This window comes from Agelaius phoeniceus, chromosome 24, assembly GCF_051311805.1.
Source record: "Agelaius phoeniceus isolate bAgePho1 chromosome 24, bAgePho1.hap1, whole genome shotgun sequence".
Lineage (NCBI taxonomy): Eukaryota > Metazoa > Chordata > Aves > Passeriformes > Icteridae > Agelaius > Agelaius phoeniceus.
The window spans coordinates 7449493-7477215 of record NC_135288.1 but is presented as its reverse complement, the minus strand read 5'-3'; the positions used below and the strand labels follow the sequence as shown (position 1 = coordinate 7477215).

At 53.9% G+C, this 27723-nt stretch overlaps 1 protein-coding gene across 3 annotated transcripts; it reads left to right on the top strand.

Annotated features, from left to right (window-relative positions):
• Positions 1 to 55: 55 nt before the first annotated feature.
• On the top strand, positions 56 to 25248 carry SPSB1 (splA/ryanodine receptor domain and SOCS box containing 1). Of its 3 annotated transcripts, none has more exons than XM_077190252.1 (3): positions 56 to 267; positions 18658 to 19462; positions 23265 to 25248. In XM_077190252.1, the coding sequence occupies exons 2-3, from the start codon at positions 18769 to 18771 to the stop codon at positions 23390 to 23392; spliced, it is 822 nt and encodes a 273-aa protein (XP_077046367.1). In that variant the 5' UTR covers positions 56 to 267; positions 18658 to 18768; the 3' UTR covers positions 23393 to 25248. The 3 variants fall into 3 exon arrangements, with proteins under 3 accessions (XP_077046367.1, XP_077046368.1, XP_077046369.1); XM_077190253.1 differs by lacking the exon at positions 56 to 267 and adding an exon at positions 302 to 1395; XM_077190254.1 differs by lacking the exon at positions 56 to 267 and adding an exon at positions 12005 to 12288.
• Positions 25249 to 27723: the final 2475 nt, after the last annotated feature.

Genomic DNA, 27723 nt, shown 5'->3' with positions numbered 1-27723 from the left:
GGTCCCGCTCCGTTCCCGGCCCCGCTCTCAGCCCGGCCCCGCTCCGTTCCCGGCCCCGCCCGCCGCCGGCGCTGCCCGGGCGGAGCGGCCGCGCCCCGGGCCGGGCCGGGGGCGGAGCGGGGCCGCGCCGGGCGCTATTTGGGCCATGTGATGCCGGCCCGGCCCCGCTGGGCGCGCCGGGAGCAGCGGGCGCGGGGCTCGGCCTGCCCGGGCACGGCACGGCACGGAGCGGAGCGGGGCCATGGTCCGGCGGGCAGCCCGGGCACGGTAGGAGCGGGGGGCGGGCGGTGCGGGGCGGCTCCGCGGCCTCTCCGCGTTCGGTGCCCGCCGAGCCGAGCGGGGCCGGGCAGGGCCCGCGGGCGGTGCCAGCTGCGGAGCCGGGGCGAGGCCGAGCGCCGGCCGCAGCCCTGCCGGGCCCGGTGCTGGCAGCGGGGAGCGGCCCCGGTGATGGGGCGAGGGGCGCCGGGGGTTCCAATGGTGTTGTGAGGGGCACCGGTGATGGGCTGAGGGGCACTGATGGGTGCTGGCCCCGGGGGGCCCCGGTGATGGGGTGCTGGCCCCGGTGATGGGCTGCTGGCTCCGGTGATGCGGTGCTGGCCCCGGGGGGCTCCGGTGATGCGGTGCTGGCCCCGGTGATGCGGTGCTGGCCCCGGGGCTCCGCAGCCGCGCCGGGGATGCCGCGGGAGGGGCGGCTGCCGTTGCCCGGGGCCGTGTGCGGGCTCGGAGAGCAAACACCGATAACCGGAGCGGTTCGCTCGGTAGGACAGCGGGGTTGTTCCTTCGGGGTCGGGAAATTACCGCGGGGGCTCCGGAGCACGCCTTACCAGGTCTGGTTACTGTGTCTCTTTGCTTACTACATAAACCTCTGCGAATTCAACGGGGACTTACATAATCCTCTATCTGGAGGACCTAGGCTGTTGTTAAAAGGTCAGTCTTGCTGTAGCCTCCTGCTGGACTGTGCCGTGTTTTGTCCTTATTCCCTGGCTAAAGTGGGCAGCCGGGGTGCCTGGTGGCCATGCCTGATTCAAAAACTGTCAATTGTGTGAGCTGTGGCTCGAGATAAGGAAGTTTACAACGTGATTGTAAAAATGGGAGTTGCTCCTTGGAGACAGATCACCTCTTTTTTTTTTTTTTTTTTTTCCATGACAGCGATGCAGGATGGCTCAATGAACCTTTTGTCCCAGGAGTAATCTGTGTCTTTCCCACCCCTCTAACATCTGATTTCTACACCAGATGCAGCGTTGCAAAGCTCAGTAGCACAGACAGCTCAGTCTTGCTGGTGTACGTTGGCTGCTGCATCACCAGGACCAAACTGTGCAGAGCCTCCAGGGCCTCACAGTGAGAGTGGGATGGTCAGAGGGGCTCTCCCAGCCTGCAAGGAAGGATATTTCCGTGGTGAGTTAATAAGGGAACAGCCAGGAATGCCACAGAGCCGTGCTGCTGTGTACAGAAGTGGAGGAGCATCTTCCCTGAGCTGCCCTGTCCCTCCCTGCCCTGTCACCCTGCTGGCCCTGCCGAGGCTCTCAGTACTGGTGCTGATGGAGGCATAAAGCAGCAATTTGCTCCTCACCCCCCTCAGAGGCAGGGGATGAGCTGCAGCAGTGCATTCCTCAGGGGATGTTGGGCTGTTGCAGGGCAGCAGCCCTCGCAGGCTCTCTCCTCTGCTCGGGAGGTTACTGAAGTGCACTCTGATGTGCTTTGGGGCTTGTTTGTAAACTGCTGCTGGATGCTGCTGGGACGTGGGCTGGTGTTCCAGGAACTGCCCAGCTGCTACGTGCTGTGTTTGTGTGCAGCCCCTCGCTGCTGCTGGAGCTGGGGAATGGCCTCTGCTTGTTGCTCTCCTGTCTCTGCGTTGGTTTTTTCCCCTGGACCCTATTTCCTTTCCTCAGTAAAAGTGAAAGCAGTCTGCAAGGTCTGCTTGTCTTGTGAGGGCTAATTAAGAATTCATTAAGTTCCTGGAATTAAAAATCTGTAGCTGATGAGCCAGTGAGGACACTGTGCCAGGGTTTGGGACTGAGTGCAGACAGTGCTGACAGACAATACTCCAAGTCACAATGTGGCTTTTGAAGAATATAAGATGTGGGATGGAGTATGTCCTGTGGCTCTCTGAGGTTTGTGCCTTGGTCAGATTTTGTGGCTGATGCCTCTGCATACATTGAAATTGGCATCTGATGGGCTCTGAGAGGCCAGGGCAAGTGGTGGCTGTAATTTTGGGCTTTAGTACGCTTGTATTTACTGAGCCTGGAGTCACCCAGGGCTGAGGATTAACTGGGGCTGGCAGGGAGCACCAGTGAGATGATTTCAGCTCCTCATGTCCTGTGGCAGGAGCCTTGTTCATGCCTTAGCTGGCAGAGCAGCTCAGCACATCAGCAGTGAGGAACAGCTGAGAGCCCTGCCCGAGCTCTGAGCTTCCCAAACCTGGTGTCTGTGGCTGCCTGTGGAGCTGCTGCCCCACTCCTTTGTGTCTCCAGGTGTGTGATGGAGCTCGTGCCCACAGCTTGCCCTGCCAAGTCACGAGTCAGACACCAGTTGCTCTCAGACAAAGCTCTGTGATGCCTGCAGAGTCAAAGTGAGTAAGTGTCTGGTACCAGACTACAATCACTGGGTTCCTTTGCTGGTGGCCTTTGCAGAATGAGCTCATGTCAAGGTGTTGACTCACTTTCAGTTACTGCTCTGCTCTGGAAAACAAAGAAATCTTCCCTTGAGTTACTCCATGTGAGTAATTGGTGTAGCTGCCTCTGTTTCCATGAATAATTGCTGGGGGAAGAGTCCAGTTGTCCTTAACAAAGATGGGATGTGGGCTACAGGTAATGGCCAAATACTCTCTGCTGAGTGTGAGAAAATACAGCTAAAAAATAATAGTTTCCAAGCACATGGTGGGGAAAATGTGCCACTGTTAACTGTGTTTTCCCAGGGACTACTAAAACATCCATTCCCTTTTAACTCTGTACTGCTCTGACCTTAATGGTAATGCTTTGGAAACTCCTGGGATAAAGTAAATTGGTCTGTGGCATTGGTCAGAAAATTCTCTTGCAGACTAAGTGGTTTTTACAGGAAAAAGAAATATCCTCCTTCTGGGTGTTAATTTGGTGCAGGAACTGCCTTTATCTGTAGCTCTGGGGTGGCACGAGCTGCCTGAACTCTGGAGTGTTTGAGGGAAGGAGGTACAAAAGAAATTTCCCTGGTGAGAAGGGTTTGGTGTGGGCTGTGTGGAGGTGGTGGGGAAGGCACTGACAGAAGCCTGGGTGCAGCATGAGCCGTGTCCTGCTGCCAGTGAAGCTGAGTCAGCTGTGCCAGCCCTGGGGCTGCAGGCTGCCCTGGCAGAGCCCTCAGGGCTGTAGGAGCGCTGCTTTGGCTCTTGAGGAAAGAGGAGAGGGCAGGAGGGTGTCCTGGAGCACAGGGAGGAGCAGTGTGAGTGCTGCTGCTGGGGACAGCTGTGTCACATCTGTCCTGCCTGGCACTGCTCTGAGGGCCCTGAGCTGTGCAGGGCAGCTGGTGCCAAGCTGGCAGTGAGTGTGTGTGTGCCCCAGGGAGGGATGAGGGCTGCAGGCTGCTCCTTCCTCATCCCCTCCATGTGTGGCCCTGCTGCCACGGCTCCCTGGGCACTCCCAGAGCATCCAGGGAGTGTTTCCCTGCTGGCTGGGCTGGGCTGGATGCCAATGCCAGGCTTTATTTGTGGGCTCTGCCATGTGGCTCGTCCTGGCAGTGGGGTGGAAAAGGTGGGAAATGTGCTCTCTGTGCACAGTGAGGGGCTGGGGTTGGCAAGGCATGGGCCTGCCAGTGTCCATGTGGAAGATGCCTTGTCACCCTCCCTTCTGGTTTTGTGTTGTACTTAGCAGCATTGCAGGTCAGGTTCAGAGTCCTTTGGGTTAGCATCTTTTCCTCATTTAATACAGAAACAGCCACATGTCTTTGCCTTAGCTTTTTTCCTTAATGCTGGAGGGCCTTGTCCACTGATATTTCCTTGTCTCGTGGCTTTGTGAGTTTTCTTCTGTTCTAGAACATGGGAAGGCAGACTTCAAGATGAAGCAGTGCTGCTGCTGTGTAACAGTAAAACTCCCCCTGGGAGGAGAAAGTGGCACATTTCTTTGTTCTCTTACAAAGCTTTCTCTTTAAGGAGAAAGCTTTTTACTTAAAACAAACAAACAAAAGGACCCCAACAACCAGCACCATCTGCCAGATATCAGAGCGAGAGCCATTGAGAGCTTTGGGGCAGAAGGTGGTGATGTCTGAATGGAGTTACCAAACATGGGCTTTTTCTTGTTGCCTGGAAGGGGAATTTGATGAAGCTCCTAAGTCAGAGCAGCTGTGTGGATGTTAGCTTCAAACTGCTTTCTTTGGAGAGCTGGTATGTTATCAAGGCAGGAATCTGTCCTGAGGAGATCCCAGATGGGGCCTTGACACCATAAATGTACAAAGGCACTCAGTTGCACAAAAACTGCAGAAACAACTTCGTTCTGAAGAACGTGAGCCACGGATGGTGGAGTGCCAAGAAAAGCAAGCAAGGGGTAAGGCCAGGCAGTTCTCTACATGAGAAGGCTGCATTGGTCTCAGATGTTTAGAAATTCTTGGTGCAAACTTCTGCAAACTTCTCCGTGGATAAATTCTGGTTTGAATGGCCTCTTGTAACTGAAAATCTACTTAATGCAGACGTGTGAAAAATGCCTGCATCCTGGCTATAGTGTTTGGAGGTTAGTAGCAGGCCCTGGAGTTGGCCAAAGTGAGGTTCTTGCCCTGATGCCCTAATTCATTGCCGGTGGCAGGTCAGGCCCCTGGCCCTGTGCTGCAGGGAGAGCAGCATTGCTGCTCAGTGAGAGGAGAATGAGAATGACTCCTGAAATGCTCCCACACAGCAGCCTGTGCTGCTTCTGCTGAGACTGGGGGTGCTGGGTGTGAGGGGCTGTGCTGTGCTGGCAGCAGCTCCACGTGGAGAATCTTTCTTGATATTCAGTCACCCTTGAGTCTCCCTTGGTTGTCAGTGCCATTTTAAGGCTGAACCATCACGTTTACACGTGGGCAGTGAGGGAGGGGCTGCTTTGTCCCACGCCAATCCCAGGGCAGTCCTGCATCTGGGGTCTGAAGGCTCAGGAGGTGCCCGTGTACAGGAACACCCAGAGCTGTGTGAGCAGCTGGTGAGGGGTGAGCTGAGCTGGGAGGGCTCCTGTCCCCGGTTCCTGTAAACTCCAACAGCTGCAGAGGAAACCTGCTGACCCTTGTGCTGAGAAGGGCTGTGGGGCTGTGTGCATCCAGAAAGTACCTGGCTTGATGCCTGTGGGCAGGAAATGGAGATGCTTGGACTCTCTGTTCCGGGCTCGTGTGACAGGCGTGAGCTGCTGCAGGCTGTGCTGTCCCCTCTGTCCGGGCTCTGAGCACTGTCTGCCCTGCCTGGTGTCCCCACGGTGTCACTGCCCTGTTCTGGGGCTGTGCATGGGGCACACTGTGCACTTCAGCTGGAACAGGCTGGAGCTGGGCGTGGGAGGGAATCAAACTATTGAATATTAACCTACAGTGAGCCAGTGTGATGGTGTTCACAGGGGTCTCAGGCTGACGGAAGAGACAAGAATTTGACTCTATATTTTAGAAGGCTTGATTTATTGTTTTATGATATATATTACATTAGAACTATACTAAAAGAATAGAAGAAAGGATTTCCTCAGAAGGCTGGCTAAGAATAGAATAGGAAAGAATGATAACAAAGGCTTGTGGCTCAGACTCTCTGTCCGAGCCAGCTGGGCTGTGATTGGCCATTAATTAGAAACATCCACATGAGCCCAATCCCAGATGCACCTGTTGCATCCCACAGCAGCAGATAACCATTGCTTACATTTTGTTCCTGAGGCCTCTCAGCTTCTCAGGAGCAAAAAATCCTAAGGAAAGGATTTTTCATAAAAGATGTGTGTGACAAGCCAGGGTGATGCTTCCCTCTGTTATTCCCCTGTTCCTCACCCTGCAGCGTTCTGGGGTGCTGTGCTTCCCTCTGGCAGGGATCAGAGGGCAGCTGGGAGCGGTGCCAGGCTCAGAGCTGGCTCTGGGGCTGATTCAGGCACAGGCACCTCCCAGCCCCTGCCAGCACAGCACAGTCTGCAGGGCAGGAGGCTGCACACCTGTGCAGTCCTGATTGCACAGGATATTGCTGCGGGGTTAGCAGAGTGCCACGCTGGCCTGCCAAGGTGCAGAAGGTAAAAAGGGGCAGCAAATCTCAGCTAACCTGCTGCTGTGAGCTTGGGAGATGCTGAAAATCTGGGGAGTGGAGACAGACCAGCACCAAACTGTGCTTCTGGGGTTCCAGGCTGTGCGTTTGACTTGCTGGAGGTTGAAATGGGGAGAGGAAAAAGGGCAAGGTGTGTATCTTATGTTTTTTAATGGATCAGTGACTGAGCTCCATCCTGGGACTTGGACACTGTCATTTCTTGATAGCTGCCTTAGTTAATTGATCTTCAGGTGATCCACTCAAGGACCAACAAGCTGCTAAACAGCTGGGTTTTTTAAAGCGTGTCAAGGAGCAGCTTTGGAAGGAATGGAGAGCTTTCACTCAGCTTTTCACTGACACTTGGTGCTCCTGGCCCTCTGGCTAGCAGGGTGTCAGGTGCCTGCAGGTGCTGCCTCTGGTGAGATTTTGAAGGGGCAGGTCCTGTGTGCCCACAGTGCCCACACAGGTCCAAGTCTGCGCTTGTGCCATGAGTAACAATCACGTTAAATCCCAGCCTTTATCTGGGTAATCTGATAGAGCCTGGTGTGACACGGAACTGGATTTGCAGGAGGCACAGCTCTGTGTGTCAACACTTCCAGAGGGAGGGGACGCCTGGGGAGATTGCCTGGAAGGAGCAGTGCCCACATCTGCAGGGAGGATTGTGCAATTGCCCTCTGCAGAGCAGGGCACTGCTGTGCTGGGTTCCCCCAGGATGGCAGAGGCCTCCAGTGCTTGCCAGTGAGTCTGCTGCTGGGCTTTGGGCACTCTGGGAGGGAGTCTGTGCTCCTGGTGCACTCCACTTGGTGTGTGTGTGTGTGTGTATTTGCACACTTGGTGTGTGTGTGTTTGCACACTTGGTGTGTGTGTGTATGTTTGCACACTTGGTGTGTGTGTGCGTTTGCACACTTGGTGTTTGTATTTCTCCTGTAAGCACCCCCCTCTGTATTTCCTGCAAAAGGGAATCCAGCTGTGGCTCAGGGGGTCCCTTCCACCTCTGCCCCCAGGTGTAGGGATGTGGCTCCTGGGCCATGCTGGTGCTCCCTTCCAGGCAGAGCAGCTCAGCCTCCGGCTGTGGCACAGCCCCATGGCAGCACAGCATCCCTGGCTTAAACAGAATCTCCACTGGCTGCACCTGGGACGTGGCAGCAGCCCCTGGCTGAGCTGAGCAGGTCAGGCTTTAGGCCAGAGGTGTGCAAGGCTTTTGGGATGCACCTAGGAACAGGCAAGAGCAGAATGAGGCCAATGTCTTATCCTCTGCTGTACTGATTTCTGGGATAAATATAGCAATGCTTTTCTGTTCAAATGGAGGAGAATTGCAGGTTTTGGTAAGAAATCAGAATTGAGTGGCTCCTGGAGCTTTAGATGGAAGAGATTTCTTGGTGCATGTGGGCTCTGGAGAGCAGTGTGCTGTGTATTAGGGCTGAGGACAAACCCCCCTGTGTGTTTAAGATGGGAGAATGGGGCTGAAGCTTACAGTCACTCAGGTGGAGAGGAAGGTGTTACAACCAGCACTTGTTCAGAGGCATGTGCTCTTATGTTATTTGGATTAGGCTGTCTTCAAACTTGGCAAAAGCACCACCCAATCCTCAGTCTGGACTGGCTCTGAAAGAATCCTTGGCCTCATGGGAATCTCCATTTCAAGGTGCACAGCAGAAGGCACAGCAGGGATTGCATTGGCACAAAACCCTTCTCAACAGGAAAATGCTCAGTGTGCTCTCAAACCTTGTTCTGGCCCACCTGAGAGGACCACAGAAGGAGGCTGTGCAGAAATGGGGTTGGAGCCAGGCTTGTGGGGCCAGGTGTAATCCTGGGGTCCAGGTGGACAGAGCTGATGGCCCAGCAGGTGGCAGGGTGGCAGCAGGGACAAGGTGGCTTTGCAGGGCCCTCTGTGGAACCCTGTTTTGCCTGGAGGGTCACAGAAGAGCTGGGCAGCCCAATCACCTGTGCTCAGATGGGTTTCTCCAGGGTGAATAGCTCCACAGCCAGCTCTGTCCATCCTGGCTGGGATCTCCAAGGGATTGGTGTTACCTGGGGAGGTGCAGGTGATGCTTCCATTGAATGTCAGCAGTTGTAGTGTGATGAGCTGACTGCAGGAATAAAACCTCAAGGTGAGTTTAGTCTGGTGGGAGGTTTTCATGGAGGAAAAGGCTGTTGGATGTGGTGTCTTTGTTTGATGTTCCAGACATTGGATATTCCAGACAGTTTACATCTGTCCTGTGTTTGGGAGGTTGTGGTGCACGGGCTGCTGGGTGGCAGTGGCTCTCTCACTGCTTTCAAACTGGTGTTTGCACACAGCAAATCTTGGCCAAGCCATCCAGGCTGCTCCAAAGGAGGAATCAGAACCTCAGCAGCAGCCAAGAAACAGCTGAACATGCTTTGAGACTGAGCAGCCCAGAAAAGACAGAAGCCTACACTGGAGACAGCATAGCTGCCTTATCTCTGCTGTTCTTGATCTCTACATTTGAAAAAGCAAGGCAGCTTCTCTTCTGCTTGTTGCTGAGTGTGTTGAGTGCATCTTGCTTCAGAACAGATCTCTTGCCTGTTTCTACAAGGCTGCTTCATCCCTGTTTCTTAACTTCTATTAATCTGTCTCAGCCCTGCTTTTCTGACTGGAAACTTTCCATTGATGTCATGGGAGCTCTCCGTGGCCCACATCAAATAGCTGGGTTCACCAGGAATTAAGTGACTCTACAAATGTTTATGTTAAACACTTATTTGGAAGGCATGTTGACTGATGAGGACCTGTGGTGGCTGTGGTATGTGGGGAGGATAGGTTGGCTGTACAGCCTTTGTCTTGCCTTTGAAGGCTGGAAGTGCTGGCAGCTGTGGAGTGCCCGGATAAGGGCTCAGGAGTGTTTCATCACTGACTCCTGCACTGCAGAGGTCTCTCTGTGGGTCACCCTCGTGGAAAGGACGGCCAAGTCTGGATAGTCACAGCAGAAAGCTGTCGGCATAATTACAGGTATGGAATTTTGTTGTTTGAGAGGGGAAAGCCACAGTTTAGTCTGCTGAGGAGCCCTAGGGAGGGAAGGAGGGACATGTGTGTTCTTCAGACCCTGCTTACTCAGGCTCCTGGTGGTGTCAGAGGGTTTGGAAGGTGGAAACAGAGGGGATAAAAACCACCCTAGCATTCCCTGTCACCAGCCCAGGCTCAGCTGCTGAGCAGTGGCTGGCTCCCTCCTCCCCTGCAGGACACGGTGCACACTGGAGGGGGTGAGGAAACCACTTTAAATATCACTTCATCTACAGAGTTCAAGCTTGTGAAGCTGTTGCTTAGGAGTGAAATTCTGAGTGTGTCCCAATAAGACTGAGGGGCAAATCTCACCCCTTGCCACTTGAAGTAGTATTGCAGCTACTGTGAGCAACGCTGCAGTGCATGTCCTGGTCACTTGTTTTGGCAAAAACATTTGTTCTGCATTACCACAACTGCTATTTCCAGGAAAAAGTTGCTCTGGGCTATCTGGCCACCTTACAGTGCAGATGTCCTCTGAAAGCAGCATGTGCATTCCTGCAGCCACAGTTTGTATAATGTGCTTTTATCCTCCTCTCTTTTTGGTGCACTCTGCACTTGCAAATATGATTTGTCTGGTTGAGCTTTTACAGGGATAAAGCTTCAAGCAGGCAAGCTAGAAAGGATCTCAAAATTGCTGCTTTGTGGAGTCTTTTGGTGGATGATTTAGGAAGGCAGCCAAAGCTTTTGGGTCACCCTGGCTGTCTCAGAGCACCACAGCCATTCCCAGGGACCCTTCCAGGTGATGGGGAAAGCAGAACCTTGCATCACTGAGCCTGTGCTCACTGCCAGCTCCAGTGAGATGTGCAGTGTCTCTTCCTAATTATGGGATGTCCCAGGTCAATTATAGCTAAACACAGAGCCCAACCATGTCATTAAACTTTTTTGGCTTATGACAAGTCAGAAATCCAGCATCATCCCGGCATGCTCTGCTCTGGGGAGTTGCTGAGTGTGTTCCAGTAAAGCTGGCAGTGTGAGCAGTCTCTTGTGCAATCTGTCTGCCAGGAATATCCTCTTAGTTCAGCACTTGGGAGCTGCTGGGCCATCCCTGCTTGTGGAGTGTGCTCCTGGACAGGGAGGGCTCCCCTTCCCCAGCCTGTGCTGGAGTGCTTGGCCGAATGCTGACAAATGTCTGGGCACTGCTCTGGTCCGTGTTCACCCAGCTCGTCCCTTGGGTTGCTGCTCCCGTGTTGGAGTTGCAGAGCCTGGGGAGCAGGAGCTTGGAGAGCTGGCAGCAGGCTGGGTCAGGCAGGGTGCCCTGGGCACGGGGATTCTCCCTGCCTGATATTCCAAAGGCTTTAAAGCAGCTTCCCACACTCCCTGCACTGGGGATCCGTGCCTCGCTCCTTGCACCGCGCAGGGATGGTGCTGATGGAGCCTGGGCAGGGCACAGCTGTCACTGCTGTTTGCTGGGCTCTGCCTCAGTGCCCAGACACCCTGGGGCTGCTCTGCCATGGGCTCAGGGCTTCCTGCTGCTGTGGGAGCCCTCTGGGAAGCTCTGCACACCTGGAGGAGGGAGAAGGAGCTGGAGGCAGAAGCAGGGATGTTGTGGACTTGAGCAAGCCAAGGTCTGGGTGACCCTGGTATAGCAAGCTTGGATTTGTCTGGGCTCCTCACCTCAACTGGCTGCTGCAGTGATTGGAGAAGAGAAATTGCATCTTCTGGCTATGTTGTTGGATTTGGAAAGGGTTTTTCCACAGCTTTTGTTATGTTTAAGGGTGGTTGTTGTTCCCAGATTAAACTTGAATAGAAAACATAAGGCTGCTGCCAGCTTTCTGTCACAGACACCTTTTATCTTGCATTCATCTCTTCCAAGCAGATGCTGCTTTCATTTCTTCTACTTCTTTTTTTTCTTTTTTTTTTTTTTTTTTTTTTTTTTTTGCTACAAGACTAAAATTAACAGCCCTTTGATGCAGTATTTCAAAGCAAAGTACCTAGTTAACTTTGATAATAATAAAACTGCTGGTTTTATCTTGGAGGTAATTCCGTGTTCCTTGGAGACGAATGTGAGAGCTGGGAGCTCCTGAGCCCTGCGTGCTGTGACAGGTGAAGGTGCAGGTCCGTCCTCACCTGGGAGCACCAGAGGCTCCCTCTGGGCTGGGAGGTGCAGGTGGAGCTGAGCAGCTCGAGGGGAGGCTGCAGGTGGGAAAGGAGGTGTCAGACACTGGTGCCATGCACAGGCTGTGTGCAGGATGTTCTCCTCACAGGTGCAGTTTCAGGGGTGCTAACCGCAGCCCGAGGTGTGGAGGGACTGGGGGAGCAGAGTCCTCCAGGCAGCAATCTGTGTCCAGAGCTGCTCCTGCCTCCAAAGACTTGTCCTGAGCATCCAGATTTTGGCTTTCATCTTTTCCACTTTGAAAGAGCAGCCCTGTTCCTGCAGTGCTTCCTAGAGGTGATGGGAGGGCTGTTTGCAAGGGCTGTTTCCAGAGGGAGGACACTGAGGACAGACAGGGCTGAGCCCCAGCCTTGCTCCTGTACCAGGGATGGAGAATTCCTAAGCCCAGGCTGTGGGGTGGCCAGGGCAGGCAGAGAAGATGCTGTTGTCATCATTCAGCACATGACAGGAACTGTCTGATGCAGCAGGGGCACATCTGCTGTGCAGGGCATGGCCCAGGATCTCATTTCAGAGCAGGGCCAGGGAAATACCTGCTGGAACTCACCTTGGGAGGTGGCTTTGCCTCTGGGCAGCTGCTGGAGGCACTGCAGGATCTGGCAGGCTCTGGGGCTCTTGCCTTAAAGAACCTGTGAGGAGCCCCTGCTCTGGGAGCATTGCAGGGTGGTGACTTCTGAAAACATCCTTGTGCTAAGTGAACAGAATGGTTTCCTAAACAGTATGAAAAAAGTCACTTCCTCAGTGACTCAGCTGTCTCCTCTTGTGAGGCTTTTGTCCTCAGTGGTGACACCCTCAGACTCTACAGACCTCAGGATAGGAAGAACCTGAACCTGCAGTTCAAAGGGTGAAAGATCCACTGGGGTCTTCACACACGAGGGTGCAACCTCAGCCCTGTTCTTCAGTGCTTGGGAAGCCCAGGATGGAGAGATCTGGGTAAATGTTACAGAGGAATGCTGTGTTTTTCCATGTGCCAAGGTAAGGCAATAAGGCATGTGAACTGATCCATGGTTGTGTTGCTTAGAGTAATTTGCTGTGTGGTGTGAAGGCACTAACAGTGGGACAAGGGGTTGAATTCACTTGTTTAGGATTGATTTGACCTGAGGATGAACACAAAATTCAACCTGAAACTGGCTGGTTAAGGAACTGGAGTGACCTGGACAGGGAGGAAGATGCTTAACCCCAAGGATGAGAAGTTTTGGAACAGGTTGCCCAGAGGTTGGGCAGGCTCTGCTTTTGAGGGTTTACAGGAGTAAACTGGTGAGAGAGAATAAGATTGGAGTGCCAGGGAAGCAGGGATGGAGCATAACCTCAGTTGTGCACCACGAGGCCCTGGTTTTGCTGAAGCACCAGCTCCTGGTGCTGTGGGAGTCTCTTGGAGGGAGCAGAGACTCCCTTGCAATGGGCCAGGATCTGTTTGTTGCCAGTGCACGGCCCAGGTTTCAGCGGTGCTGTCTCTGCAGTGAGGAGCAGTACCAGACACTTGCACAACTTCCCCTGTGGCTGGGATGTATTTGATGTAAATGCATGTGCTGCAGCTTCAGACACAATAAACGTACTTGGGAGTAACAGGCTGAGTAATCTGGTGCTTGGCAGCTGCTCTGCTGTGGGGATTTTTGCTTTACTGTTAGCAGTGCTTGTGACATCCTTAAATGAAAAAAGGAAGAGACAGCAACTGAACAATTTAATATTAGAATAGCTCAAGCTCCAGCTGCTTACCTGAGAGGAGGGGTCCTGCTGGGTCTGTGGCTCCTGACACTGATGTTGGGTTGCCTTTAGGAGCAGGGATTGACTCCTCACACTCCACTGTGGGTGTTTTCAATCCATCTGTCTGGGAAATGCTCTGCCCTGCTGTCACCTGGGAAGGGACACAGGGGAGTTCTGGTAGGCTGCAGCTGAGAACGTGGGTTTCTGTTTAAAAATTAATTAATGAACTGTTTTTAGGGGAGAGCAGTGCCTTGTTATCCAGGGTTTTGTCTTGATGGGTTGGTGGTGGTGTTGGCCACAGCCAAAAAAGTGCTTTTGATACAGGAGTGGAAACTCTGGGCACAGGTAGAAATATCAAATGTCATTCTTTCCACCCACTGCTCCCCTCATTATCAGACAAAACTCATGAATCCAGATAGTTCAACAGAGGTGAGGGATGGACAGTGGGCAGTGTAGGCTGCAGATTAAGTGGGGAAATAACAAAAAGCAGGGAGTTGTTGTGCAAGAGGGTGGCTTGTTCTGGATTATGTGGGGTTCTTTAATGCAAATAGTGCAGAACATAAACATTTACTGTTTAAAATTCACAGTGGCTTAATTGTGGAGGAAATGCCTCTCTAAATGCAGCCTATGCAGTGCTGCAGGGCAAACCATGCAGCCAGCAGGGCAGTTGGACCAGGCCTTCCAGGTGCTGCTGGGTTATAACACTGGGGGCTGTGTTTGCAATGTGCCAGGCACAGATTCCAGCCTCAGAGGGTTGTGAGGCTTCTTCTGGAAGCAGGGCTTGTGTGCAAGGTCTCCATAACACAGGGAAAATCAGGTGGAGGTGGGCAGGTACAGAGGTGCAAGGAAGGTGAACCTGTGGATATGAGTCTCTGCCTGTGACCTTTCCTCCTGCTGCTTATGTGACTTATTTGTGGTGGTTTTTAGTCTGCAGGCAGGTTGTAGACACATCTCTTGGGTGCAGCCAAGGAAATTGGGAGTGTGGGAAGTCTCCACCCAGGCCAGGTGTGACAGTGTCAGTGTCACAGCCCTCCTGGGCCAGGTGTGACAGTGTCAGTGTCACAGCCCACCCAGGCCAGGTGTGACAGTGTCAGTGTCACAGCCCTCCTGGGCCAGGTGTGACAGTGTGACAGCCCTCCTCCACCCGGGCCAGGTGTGACAGTGTCAGTGTCACAGCCCTCGTGGGCCAGGTGTGACAGTGTCAGTGTCACAGCCCTCCTGGGCCAGGTGTGACAGTGTCAGTGTCACAGCCCACCCAGGCCAGGTGTGACAGTGTCAGTGTCACAGCCCACCCAGGCCAGGTGTGACAGTGTCAGTGTCACAGCCCACCCAGGCCAGGTGTGACAGTGTCAGTGTCACAGCCCTCCTGGGCCAGGTGTGACAGTGTGACAGCCCTCCTCCACCCGGGCCAGGTGTGACAGTGTCAGTGTCACAGCCCTCGTGGGCCAGGTGTGACAGTGTCAGTGTCACAGCCCTCCTGGGCCAGGTGTGACAGTGTCAGTGTCACAGCCCTCGTGGGCCAGGTGTGACAGTGTGACAGCCCTCCTTCACCTGGGCCAGGTGTGACAGTGTCAGTGTCACAGCCCTCGTGGGCCAGGTGTGACAGTGTCAGTGTCACAGCCCACCCGGGCCAGGTGTGACAGTGTCACAGCCCTCCTGGGCCAGGTGTGACAGTGTCAGTGTCACAGCCCTCCTGGGCCAGGTGTGACAGTGTGACAGCCCTCCTCCACCTGGGCCAGGTGTGACAGTGTCAGTGTCACAGCTCACCCAGGCCAGGTGTGACAGTGTCAGTGTCACAGCCCACCCGGGCCAGGTGTGACAGTGTCAGTGTCACAGCTCACCCGGGCCAGGTGTGACAGTGTCAGTGTCACAGCCCACCCAGGCCAGGTGTGACAGTGTCAGTGTCACAGCCCACCCGGGCCAGGTTCTGCAGCAGGCACAGACACACACTGCAGCTCACCTGCTGCGTTTCAGGTGCTCAGAACTAACAGCAGGGAAAATGGGGTGTCCTGGCTCTTTGGGGCTGAGCTCTGGTGCTGTTAGAGGCTCCTTCCCTCTTCACCCCTCCTAAGATGGGCTGTAGCATTGCTGACCCACCTTGGCTTTTAGCTTGAATATCTCTGATCAATGGGTCTGCTCTCAGCCCAGGGAGGGGAAATCCCTGGTGTGGGAGCAGTTCTGAGGAAGGGAAGGCGTTGTGGAGGGTGTTTGTGGGCTTTCTGACTGTGCACATTCCTACCTGCCAGCAGAATGGGAGCTGTGGGGCTCCTTTGGCTGTTGGCTTGCAGCGTGGACATTCAGCCCAAGAAAATTAACCAAGTTTTCCTTATGCTTTCCTAGTGAAATTATAGAAACCTGAGCAAAACTACAGTGGGTTTCTCAGTCTCATTCTCTGGTGCTGTCTGGGATCCTTTGGTTCAGCTTCTAGAGCTGTTAGCAAGTCACTGACCATGTGCAGTAATATATATAATTTCCTTTTCTTTCTGCTGAGGTGTCTCTAGGGCAGGGCTCTGATTCATTGTCTGCAGAGCACCCAGAGCCTGTGAGGTGTGTAAAGGTTTGGCCTCTTATCTGTACAAGTACACCTAATGAATTTATGGGAAGGAGATAAAGCCACAGTAAACTGACTTGAAGAAATAAAGTAAAAGTGGATCAGGAATGAAGGAGCTGAGGATCCTTCGTGTGTTCCTATTGTTGGTGCTGCCACAGACAGTTGTCCTGTAGGTGCAGAGCAAGGGAGGGACAAACTCTGTGAGGGACCTGAGCTTCTGAGCAGCAGAGAGGAGCTGGAACCAGCTCTGCCCTGCCACAGGCAGTGGCTTGCTTGCAGAGCTCTGTTCTCCCTATTTAACAGCAGGATTTTCCTTCCATTTCAATGTCTCTGCTGTCTCCTGCCCTGATCTATTTGCAGCAAGCAGTTGTTTTGGAGCCTGGCATTTCCTTCTAGCATGGCAAACTGACAGCCTGAACACCTAAATGGAAGGGAGAGCTGATTCTCACTGAAAACAGCAGGGAATCCTTTTCTCTGAGGCACCCTTAGAATTTCACTCCCTGGTTTTTAGGCCCATGAGGTTAACAATAGAACTGGCAGTAGCCTGGGAGCAGGAGTGCATCCTGGGGATGAGCTGGTGTTGGCAAAGCAGAGCAGAGTTGCAGCAAGCCTGAGCTGTTGATAAGACAGATAAAAGCACTTTCAGTGTTTACATTTTACTTAAACCTGTAGCAGCTCAGAGGTTTTGAAGCAGCTCATTCCCCAGCCTATCTTCTCATTTATGGCTGGCTGTGGAGCTGCCCAGGGCGTTAATCCATTAATTTCACTGGATAAGCCCTTCTGTCTCCCTGCTGCTGCAGGAATGTGCCTGCACTGTCCTGTGCATGCCGAGGCTTTTCCTTTTAGGAGGTGAGGGCATGGTTGTGCTCCTGGCTGCAGGGCAAGGTGCCACTGTGCAGTGCCAGGCCGGGCTGTGGGCAGGGATTATTGCCTTGCCCCAACAAGGAGCTGTACTGCACTTCAGTCCTGGCGTGGGCTGGCTGTACCTGCCCTGCTCGCACTCTCACCCACCCTCTGCTTCAACCTTTTCCCTTTCTCTTTATTCTGGCCATTGTCTGTCATCTGCAGTGAGCAGTGCCTGGGAAAGGCTCCTGAGCAGTGCAGGTGCTGAGTGGTGCCTGTGTTTGGGATCTTCTGGGCAGAGCAGGCACTCAGGGCTCTCTGCCCCTGCTCTCTCTCTGGGGTGATTCCCTTTCCCTCCCTGCTGCAGCAGCCTCAGAGAAATATGATGAAGCTTATGCTGGCAAAAGGCAAAAAGCCACAGTGAACAAGGCATTGTTTTGCTAATGAAGAGTGCAGTTGTATTCCCTCACTTCTGCTGAGTGTTTTGTGCTTCAAAGAGGTCTGCACTCCTGCAGTCTGCTTTGTTTTGGTTCTTGTTTCCTATGCTGTGTTCTCACATGTACTGCACAGGAAATCTCTGCCTCTCCTCCCTCTGCCAATGTTTTGTTCCCTTATCCCAATCAAAATTCCAGCAGCTGGATTTGCCTATGGGCTCCCACGTGTGCCGTGCCAGTCCCTTGCTGACAGCTTTTGTCCGTGTGCCTCAGGCCTTGGAATGCCAGGGAATTTCACCTGGTGCTGCTGCCTGGGCTTCATCCCAGCTGAGCAAAGAGCCTGCACTGAACCTTTTCCAAAATCACTTTGGGTCAGCTTTAATGTGCCTCTCCCAGGGAAGCTCAGCTGATGTCTGCTTTGGTTTGCTCTTGGGATGCCTTGGCTGGAGATGCTGCTGTCCCTTGTCGCCTGAGGGGCTCTGATCCATGGAAATTCATGGACCACAGCAGCTCAGCCATGAGCTGCCCTGCCATCCCCTGCTGCCCTCCCTCAGCTGGTTCTGCTGTTATTGCTTTCTTCAGCTGGTGACCAGCTGGCTTACACAGTCCAGGATTTGTCTGGATGTTGTGGATGGCATTTATTTCACTTCCAGGATGTGTGGTGGTCATCTCAGCAGCTGATAACATGGTTGGAGCCTATTTAAATGGCATCTTCTGTCTCAGTGCCCAACATCTGAGGTTCCTGAATAGTTTGAAATATCTGTACTGCAGCCTGTGCATTGGGATGTGACTTTAAAAAAATCTCAGGCGTTTTCCTCTCCATTCATGATCTTTAAAAAAAGTGGGTAAGGAAAGAAAAAATAGTCTTGTCTCTTGTTACTTAAGAATTGGGATTTAGCTCACTGTTCCAATGGGGTACCTTGGTAGGAAAAGACTGTGGGGAAGCTGCTGAATTCACCCCTAACCCAGAACACAGTGAGCCCTCCCTGTTCACCTTCTAGCTGAAGCCTTGCTGATGTCCAGTAATCTTATTTTTAAACCAGATCTGATTCATGCTCTATTTTCTATGCCAGATGAGGTCCTTGGTTGTGAGTAAATGTTGTGACTGTAGCTGGCAGGAGCGCTGCATGATTGCCTCACTTCAGGAAATGTTAAAATAACACTTTTTTTTCTTAGAAAGCTCGTTTGCACCCCTCCCACTTCTAATTCTCCTAATAGCTGCCCCCAGTTTGGCAGCTGTGTGACAGAGGGCTGTTTGTGTTGCTGAGTGAGAGCAGAGACACTGGAGTGGATGCAGTGCTGGAGGAGAGGTGCACAGAGTGAGCAGGGACCTCTGGCCAAGCTGGCTTAAACCTCTCAGAGGTTTCTCTGCAATCTGGAAGGAAAACTGCTCAACTGTGGGAAGGATCTTGCTCCTCCCCCTGGACTCTGCAGCTGAAGCTGGGGATTTTTTTCCCTCTTGGAGAAGAGAAGCTGCTCACTTGGGACGAGCCCGGCAAAGGTTTATCTGCCCTTGGCTGCAGGGGTTTGGAGGGGCCGGAGCTGCTGGGATGAGGGTGCCCCAGCAGCTTTGGTCTGCTGCTCTGGACTTGCAGCCAGGTCCCCGAGGTACTCAGCACAGCTTTAGCTGCAGGGAAGCGTCTCCTCAGCCCTGCACCCGTGGCCAGCTGATGTGTGCACCCCTCCTGGCTGGTGGAAGGGAAGCACACCTTGTTGGGATAAACAGATGAATGCAGTGCTCTGTGAGTGTGGCACACAGGGCTGAGTGTGCTAATGTTTAACCCGTCTCTTGTTTTTCTTTCCATCCATTAGGCAATCCTGAGTGGTGCACATCTGGACAAAGCCTCCTGGCAGCCTTTCCTGCGGGGCTGGATGACAGCAGGAGCTGCCAGGTAACTCGATGAGCCTGTGAGGAGGCCAACCATGGGTCAGAAGGTCACGGGGGGGATAAAGACTGTGGACATGAGGGACCCTGTGTACCGGCCGCTGAAGCAGGAGCTCCAGGGGCTGGACTACAGCAAGCCCACGCGGCTGGAGCTGCTGCTGGACATGCCCCCCGTGTCCTACGAGGTGCAGCTGCTGCACTCGTGGAACAACGACGACCGCTCGCTCAACGTGTTCGTCAAGGAGGACGACAAGCTCATGTTCCACCGGCACCCGGTGGCGCAGAGCACGGACGCCATCCGCGGCAAGGTGGGCTACACGCGGGGGCTGCACGTCTGGCAGATCACCTGGGCCATGCGCCAGCGCGGCACCCACGCCGTCGTGGGGGTGGCCACGGCCGAGGCGCCCCTGCACTCCGTGGGCTACACCACCCTCGTGGGCAACAACCACGAGTCCTGGGGCTGGGACCTGGGCCGCAACAGACTCTACCACGACGGCAAGAACCAGCCCAGCAAAACCTACCCCGCCTTCCTGGAGCCCGACGAGACCTTCATCGTGCCCGACTCCTTCCTGGTGGTGCTGGACATGGACGATGGCACCCTGAGCTTCATCGTGGACGGGCAGTACATGGGGGTGGCCTTCCGAGGGCTCAAGGGCAAAAAGCTGTACCCGGTGGTGAGCGCCGTGTGGGGCCACTGCGAGATCCGCATGTGCTACTTGAACGGACTGGACCGTGAGTATGAGCCCTGCAGCACTGCCCTGACTGCCCTGCTGGGCCATCCCGGGCCATCCTGAGCCATCCCGGGCCATCCTGAGCCATCCCGGGCCATCCCAGGCCATCCTGGGCAGGGTTCTCCTCTTCCTGCAGGGGGAAGTGTGACCGTGTTCACAGGGGTCCCAGGATGAGGGAAGGGATGAGGATCTGACTCCATGTTTCAGAAGGCTTGATTTATTGTTTTATGATATATATTATATTAAAACTATACTAAAAAAAATAGAACAAAAGATTTTATTACAAAGTTAACTAAGATAAAAAAAAAGAATGATAACAAAAGCTGACTGTGATTAGCTATTAATTAGAAACAACTCTATGAGACTAATCACAGATTTGCTTGTTGCATTCCACAGCAGCAGATAACCTTTGTTTACATTTGGTTCTTAAGGCTTCTCAAGGGGAAAAATCTTAAGGTTTTTCATAAAAGATGTCTGTGACAGGGGAGGGTTTGTGTCAGCAGCAGCACTGCTGGGTGCAGCTGTGAGCCCTCCATGGAAAGTGCACAGAGTCTGTCTGTCTGTCTGCACACCTGTGCTGTCCCCAGGGCACTCTGCAGGGAGCAGGCAGGGCTGGGGAGGTGCTGTGGTGGCAGGAGGTGATGCCAGTTGTCCAGCTAGAGATGGGAAACCTTGTGTTGCTGCCAGAAGAGCAGCAGGAACGTTCTTCTGACACTGCAATCCTGGTGTCTCTCTACAGAAAACAGTCTCTGGGACAATCCCCTTCCTTCAAGGGGATGTTTAAAATCCCTTGCAGGCAAGAACAGGGACAGATCTTCCCCTCTAAGACAATGGGAATGTTTTCCATCTTTCAGAAGAGTGGCTCACTCCCCTGCCTCTCTCAGAGCAGGGTGTGCTCGTTTCTAGCAGGGGCTGGGTGCTGTTGTCAGCCCAGCTCACATGCCAGCCCTTTTACTAACCAGGCAGATCAATCTCTAGCTAAGCTTAGTAATAAATTTGGCTGTCCAAATGTGCTAAAGTCTGTTATCTCTCATAGTCAGAAGTTCCCATAGGGCCAGACTGTGACTCAGTCTTCTGGGTAGGGTGGAGGAGAGAGGTGAAGGATGTGGATTAAAATCTGGATTTATGTCACTAGTGAAATAAATTTGGCAGTATTGGTATGGAGAGCAGTTTCCCCTGCATTCCAGAGCAGTGTCTGCCTGAGGGCTCTTGTGTTTGTGCTGGAGGTGTCCAGCACTGGCAAACCCTGAGTGCCACAGAGCTGCCACCAGAGAACTGAGCTGTCAGAATGACCAGGAGAGCCTTGCAAAGGGGCAGGAGCAAAATGTGCAAGTGCTTTGGGAAACTCACTTCCACTCTGCCAGAGCAAGCAGAGAGCTCTTGGCAGAGCCCTTTCTCACCCAAAGAAAGCCCAGCTCTTCCTGCCACAGCAGCTTCGAGGGTGGCAGCAGCTCCAGGATCCAGGTTCTGCTGCAGGGCCCAAGCCAAAGCCTGCAGCTCCATCCAAGGCAGGGAGTGTGGAGCTGCTGGCACCGAGCTGCTGGAGCAGGGAAGGGCCACCTCCAGGCTGGAGCTGTGGTGTGAGCTCTGGGCTGAGCAGTGAATCGTGGGCAGCAGGCCAGCAGGGATGGGATGCTGTTCTGGCACAGGCAGAAAGAAGGTGTCTGGCTCTGAGCACTTGGGAGCACTCAATGCAGCACTGTCCAGGGATTGTGGTGCTTGTGAATGGAAGGAGGTCAGCTCTGTGTGTGTGTGTGTGCTTTCTCTGCTGCTCTGCTCACCCTGGGATGGCAGTGCAGACTAGGTGAGGACAGACCCGAGTCTCTGTGGAAGAGCCTCTCCTTTAGAGGCCACTGAACTGAAATGTGATTGTCCTGTGAGAACCTAAAGGCTCTGGGGGTCAGGCCCCTGGTGCTGGGGGTGCTGGCTGGGCAGTGCCTCTGTCCCAGCTGTCCCTGTGCAGGGCAGGCAGAACTGGGGCAGACTCTGAATGCAGACCCTGGGTCTGTGGCCCAGTGCTCAGAATGAGCTGCCCTGGGCAGTGCCAGGGAGTGCTGCCAGGGCTCTGTGCAGCGTCCCAGGCAGGGCACAGAGCAGCAGTGTGTGTCCCTGAGGAGGGGCAGCAGGGACCCAGCACACGGGGCAGGGCTGGCTGCAGCCTGGTGGCACAGGACAGCACTGGGGAGTGCTGGCCTTGGCAAGCTGTGTGAGCCCTCAGGTTCATGTGGTGTGGAGCTGGAGGCATCTACCAAAGCTGTGGCAACTGCAGCTTCTGAGCCAAGCTCACCTGTGGGTGCTTTCAGGTGTCTGTGAGCAAAGGAAGCTACCTAGTGGTGCAGCAGAGCCCTCAGGCCATGGAAGGATGGCATTTATCTGCTTTGGGATGTGTCAGCCCTGGCTGGGGCAGGAGGAGCCCCTCAGGCCTGAGCAGTGTCAGGGTGAGCTCTGACAGGCTCAGCAGTGAGCAGCTCATGTGATTTTTCCTCCTCTGGCTTTGACCTCAGTCCCCTCTGTGCTGTGAGTGACTCCTCAGCAGCCAAAGGCCCCGTGTGCCATTCCTGAAAAACTTGTATTATCTTGTTCAGGGGTTTAAGTACAGGATGCAGAAAAAGATAGCCAAGGGCTTGTATCCTTCCTGGCTCTGTGCACGGGAGGGACTGCTCTGCTGGGAAGTGTCAGGGTGCAAAGCTTTGACAGATGGCTCTGCTTTCCTTGGGAGCTGTGCAGTACAAATGAGGGGCTGACAGCTGTTCCCCTCCTGTGTGAGATCAATCATGCTGCTTTCAGGGTGCCCAGACCCCCGAGGCTCTGGCTGCTGTAGCCTTTTCCTGCAGTGACTCTACAGAAGTCTCTGGGTACTGCAGGAGAGGCAGGAGCTGCAAGATGTGTTCTGACTGGAACTGCAGAGGAGGAACTTGCAGCTGCTCTTGTGGGGTTGTTCCATTCACACACGGGCTGGAGTGGCCTGTGGACACGTTGTGCCCTGCTGGAGTGCTTGGGGGCTGGAGCTGTGAATGGCTGAGTGCTGCCCACCTGCCAGGGGTTCAGAGCTCCTGGGGGTTACAGGCAGCAGGGTGAGGGTGTGAGTGTGCCCCTCATGTCAGGGGGTTTCTCTGGGGGTTTAGAAGCAGCAGGGTGAGGTTGTGAGTGTGCCCCTTGTGCCAGGGGTTCAGTGCTCCCAGGGTTTACAAGCAGCAGGGTGAGGTTGTGAGTGTGCACCTCGTGCCAGGGGTTCAGAGTTCTCTGGGGGTTTACAAGCAGCAGGGTGGGTGTGCACCTTGTGCCAGGCATCCAGTGCTCCCTGGGGTGTAGAAGCAGCAGGGTGAGGGTGTGAGTGTGCCCCTTGTGCCAGGCATTCAGTGCTCCTGCTCAGAGTTCTCTGGGGGTGTAGAAGCAGCAGGGTTGAGGGTGTGAGTGTGCCCCTCATTCCAGTGCTCCTGCCCAGAGTTCCTGGGGTTTACAAGCAGCAGGGTGAGGGTGTGAGTGTGCCCCTCATTCCAGTGCTCCTGCTCAGAGTTTCTCTGGGGGTTTACAAGCAGCAGGGTGAGTGTGCCCCTCATTCCAGTGCTCCTGCTCAGTGTTCTCTGGGGGTGTAGAAGCCGCAGGGTGAGGGTGTGAGTGTGCCCCTCATTCCAGTGCTCCTGCTCAGAGTTTCTCTGGGGGTTTACAAGCAGCAGGGTGAGTGTGCCCCTCATTCCAGTGCTCCTGCTCAGTGTTCTCTGGGGGTTTACAAGCAGCAGGGTGAGCGGGTGAGGCTGCTCCCCCTGGGCAGGGCTGGTAATGTCTCTGCTCTCTCTCCCCAGCTGAGCCCCTGCCTCTGATGGACTTGTGCCGGCGGGCGGTGAGGCTTGCCCTGGGCAAGGACAGACTGGCTGAGATCCCCACGCTGCCCCTGCCAGCCTCCCTCAAGAGTTACCTGCTCTACCAATGACCCCCAGCTCCAGGACAGAGGTGGATGGAGCCGCCCCGGGCCCTGCCCTGCTGGAGCTGCCTGGCCAGAGGATGGATTCCTGCATTCCTGCATTCCTGCCACTGCTGCAGCCCCCGGTGCCCCCGGGCAGCCCTGGCTCTCAGCTGAGTGCTCTCTGCTCCTTGGGAGTCCCTTCCCCAGCACACTGACCAGAGGAACATTGACAGAGCTCTGTGCTCCCCTCTCCTCCTGGGAAAAGGCTGTGCTGCCTCTCTGGGCTCCAGGGGAATGGTTCTTCTGTACCAGCCAAAGGGAAGGATGGTGAGAAAAGAATAATGATAAATGTAAGAATTCGAACAAGATCTGAGGAAGAGGAGGCATTAGGAATAGAAATGTCAAGACCACGTCCTGAGAATGGAAAGGCTCAGGATGGCCAGCGGAGTTGGAAAGAGTCTGGAGTACCATAAAGAATTAATTGATGAGTTTTTAAAAGCCAAAAAATAAAAAGTACAACCCCGAGCCCTGAAACACCAAAACCAAGAGCCCTTCCTCCACCAGGACACTTCTGAACTTGGAGAGGGTGGTTGTGTTGCTGATGTCTGTGTCTGTGCTGGGATTCTCACCTTGCTCTGTTGCTGTTTCCCAGGTGGTGACTCCTGCTGCCTTGTTTAGCACCAGTGCTCATCCTGCTCCCTGCTCTGCCTCCTCCCTGGGGCTCTCACAGCTGATTTTGCAGTCAGGCTGTGTCCCCACCCTCCTCCTCCCTGACTCAGAGCTGCACCTTTGCTCTGGGGTCCCTGGCTGGGGTGGGACCGTGTGTGTGAGCTGTCACACATCTGGCACACATCTGGCACAGCTGCAGCTCCTGTCCCCTGAGCTCTGCCCCATGCTCAGCCCTCAGAGAAACCTCCATGTTCACTAATGGCACTGCCAGGGAATTCTCTCCTTATAAGCTGCTTAAATCCACCCAGGCCAGGCTCAGTTCTGTCCCAGACCACCCTAATCCCCCTTAACTCCACAGCAGGAGGGGCTCTCTGCCCTCTGTCCCAGAGCAGGGGGCACAGGGGGCTCCAGCAGCAGCCCCAGGGCTCAGGCAGGCCAGGGGGGATCTTCAGGCACAGCAGGAGGAAACTGAACCTCTCCAGAGCTGGGGAGCAGGAGAGAGCTGCAATAAACAGGACGAGCAATTCAGGCAAAATCAGCACATCCCAAATAGATCCTCAGTAGCCAGGTAAAGAGGTGACACTCCTTGGTTAGCAGGAGCTGCTCTCTTGACCTCTCCACAGGTTACTATGCTGCCTTTCTGGGGTTATTTTGCACATTTCTTTGTGGTTTTTTTCCTTGAAAAATGTTTGTGTGATTGTTTTGTTTTTGCTTTTGAGTTATCCCTTCAGTTTTGTGTAGGTACAAATGAGTTTAGTTGTTGAAAATGTTAATATATATATGTGGGGTGTATGTATAAGAACATGTTTTAAACAGCTGCTGTAGGGTACATTTTTGAAAATAAACTACTTGCATAGTATATTTTTTAAAGCACAGAGTTGGTGCCAAGACTGGGTGGGGTGTGATGTGCCCCTTTTTTATTCTAATATTATATAAGGTTTTTTTTTCAACGTAGGGGTTTGTACTAGTTTCTGTTGCAGGGTGGGACACAAAATTCAGTGTGTGGAGCCCTGCTTGGTTGCCTTCAACTTGAACCAGTGTCTTCCAGAACTCCAGGGAAGAAGCTGTGTTCTCCCTACTTCTGCTGCCCTTTGTGCTCCCTCATTTCCATCTCTCCTCACTTCACCAGGACATGACTCTGTACAGTTTAAAATCCTTTCTATTTTATGACTGTAGATAGCACTCAGTAACCTAATAAACTTTATTAAATATTACCTGGTGGTGGGTTTTATTTGCATGAACTGATCCGATTTCTTTGTGCCGTGTTTCTGCATGAGCAGGGACTTTATTCCCAAGGAGCCTGCCCAGACAGGCAGAGCAGGGGCTGCCTCTGCCTCATCCCTGCTTGGAAAAATAACGATTTACCTCTGAAATATGTGCACAGGTGGGGGCAGGCTGCAGCTGTGGGACAGGCTCAGGTGTGGAAGCCGAGTGTGTGCAGCCCCTCAGGGATGGAGCTGGGACAGCCCTGGGTTCCTGCTGGGGCCTGGTTTACAGCTGGTTTTGCACTGCTTGCCTGCTGCTGTGCCCTCTCTCCAGCTGTGGTGATGCTTTGTCCGTGGTGATGAAGGCTCCAGGTCCTCCTCCTGCAGCCACCAAGTCCTGTGAGGAAACCAAATCTTGTAATGAGTCCAGGCACACTGTGCAACAGGCGAGGCTCAGGCACAGCCTGAACTCATGCTAATTAATTAGCTGCCTAATGGGGGGGGGAGGGCCCCAAAGAAGGCAAGTGCTTTCTTGCCTCTTCTCTCCAGTCAGGACAAGATTTATTTTTTAAAATTTTGGGTGTCTCTTACATGTGGAAAACCACGTGATTAAGAGGCTTTGTAGCTCCTGAGCTCCAGCATCCAGCAGATTCAGGGATCAGAGCTGAGGAAGCTCTGCCCTTGTGCCTGGCTCTGCTTTTGTCCCTGGTTCTGCTCCTGTGCCTGGTTCTGCCTTTGTCCCTGGTTCTGCCTTTGTCCCTGGTTCTGCCCCTGTGCCTGATCCTGCCCCTGTGCCTGGTTCTGCCCAGCTCCCTTCAGCCCAGGCTGGGAGTGGCTCAGGGTGCACAAAACTGAGGAATTAGTTCATGCTCAGCTCCAGACACCCAAACAGGCTCGTGTTCCAGCTGCATGGAATATTTGAAACAAATGACCTGCCCGGGGCTGGGAGCCTGCCCTGTTTATGTACAGTGCCATGGCAACGGGGGAGGAAGTCATGGCTTGGGGATTGGGCCTGATGGGATCAACAAATGATATCACAGACCAGCAGCTCCCAATAAATCAGTGGAGCTCTGCTGTTCTTGCCTCCATCCCAGCCCTGGCAGCGTGGCAGGCACATCCCTGCCCTTGTGAGGGGCAGGAAAAGCTGCAGGTTCTGCTCGTGTCAGGACTGCCCTGAGAGCCACCCCTGCTCCCCTGCCAGCATCCTCATCCTCCTCCTCCTCCTGCTGCTGTGCTGACTCACCAGGGTCAGCCCTTGGAGCTGCCTGCCTGTGCTGCAGCACTGCTGGAGCCACTCTCAGAGAGCTTTGGCATCCTGGTGCTCTGCACAAGCAGTGCAGGAGCTTTTGGCTCCTCCTGGGAGTTGTGGAAGGGATTTGTGTGCAGAAAAGCCTGCGAGGGGAGAAGAGTTCAGTGGAGGAGTGGTAAGGAAACGTGGTAAGGAAATGTGGTAAGGAAACGTGGCAAGGAAATGCCATCCCTCCTTGGCAGCCTTGTCCCCTCGCTGTGAGCAGGGAGCCTGTCCTGGTGCAGGTCCCACTCCTGCCCAAAGCTGGGGATCCTCACAGCTCTGACAACGCCAGGACAGGAGCGCTTGGAGGGGGAGGCAGCTGCCAATTCTCTCCTTTGTCTGCAGGACCGGGTTTATTTCTGAGCCCAAACACCTCCCCTGCTGGAGCCCAGGACCTGCCAAGTCCTCTGCCAGTACCAAGGCAATTTTCCCTTTCCCTGGGATGTGGGAACTCAAAGGAACGTGCGTCACGCTTTTAGGAACTTGTTTTGGCAGTCGCACCTTTTCTCCTGCAGAAGGTGAGACAATTCTGGAAAGCAGCTCCCAGCACACTGCCCTCTTCTCTCCCACACGCTTCCTAATGCTGTTCATCTTATGCCAAAGTTGCATTTGACTGGAGAAGGAAATACAGTGATTTATTTACTAGAGTTTATTAAAATTAAGAACCTAACCCAAAGCACAGCCTTTCTTGGCTTACAAAGCAGCGCTGAAAGGAGCAAACCCCATTCAATGCTTGCACAGAACACACTGAAGCACCATCCTGCCTTTGCACATGTTCTCATTCCAAACTCCTGCAGGCTTGTCTGCCCTTCAGACACAGAACTATTTGAAGCAGCTGCCAGATGTTTTGTCTGCCTCGTGTTTTACAGTTTGCTCTTCCCACGGGGGCTGCCCTGTGCACTCTCTTCCCATGGCACCCCTGCTGCTGTCCCACCCTGGCACAGGCAGGGACAAATGTGGGCACTTCCCTGCCAGTGCCACCTGTGCCGGGTGATCTGGGACCAGCACAGGGCAGATCCTGTGCTCACAGGCTGCTGGGTGAGAGCTGGGGTGAGTTACAGAGCTCAGGTGAGTTACACAGCCCAGGTGAGTTACACAGCTCAGGTGAGTTACACAGCTCAGGTGAGTTACAGAGCTCAGGTGAGTTACACAGCTCAGGTGAGTTACAGAGCTCAGTGAGTTACACAGCCCAG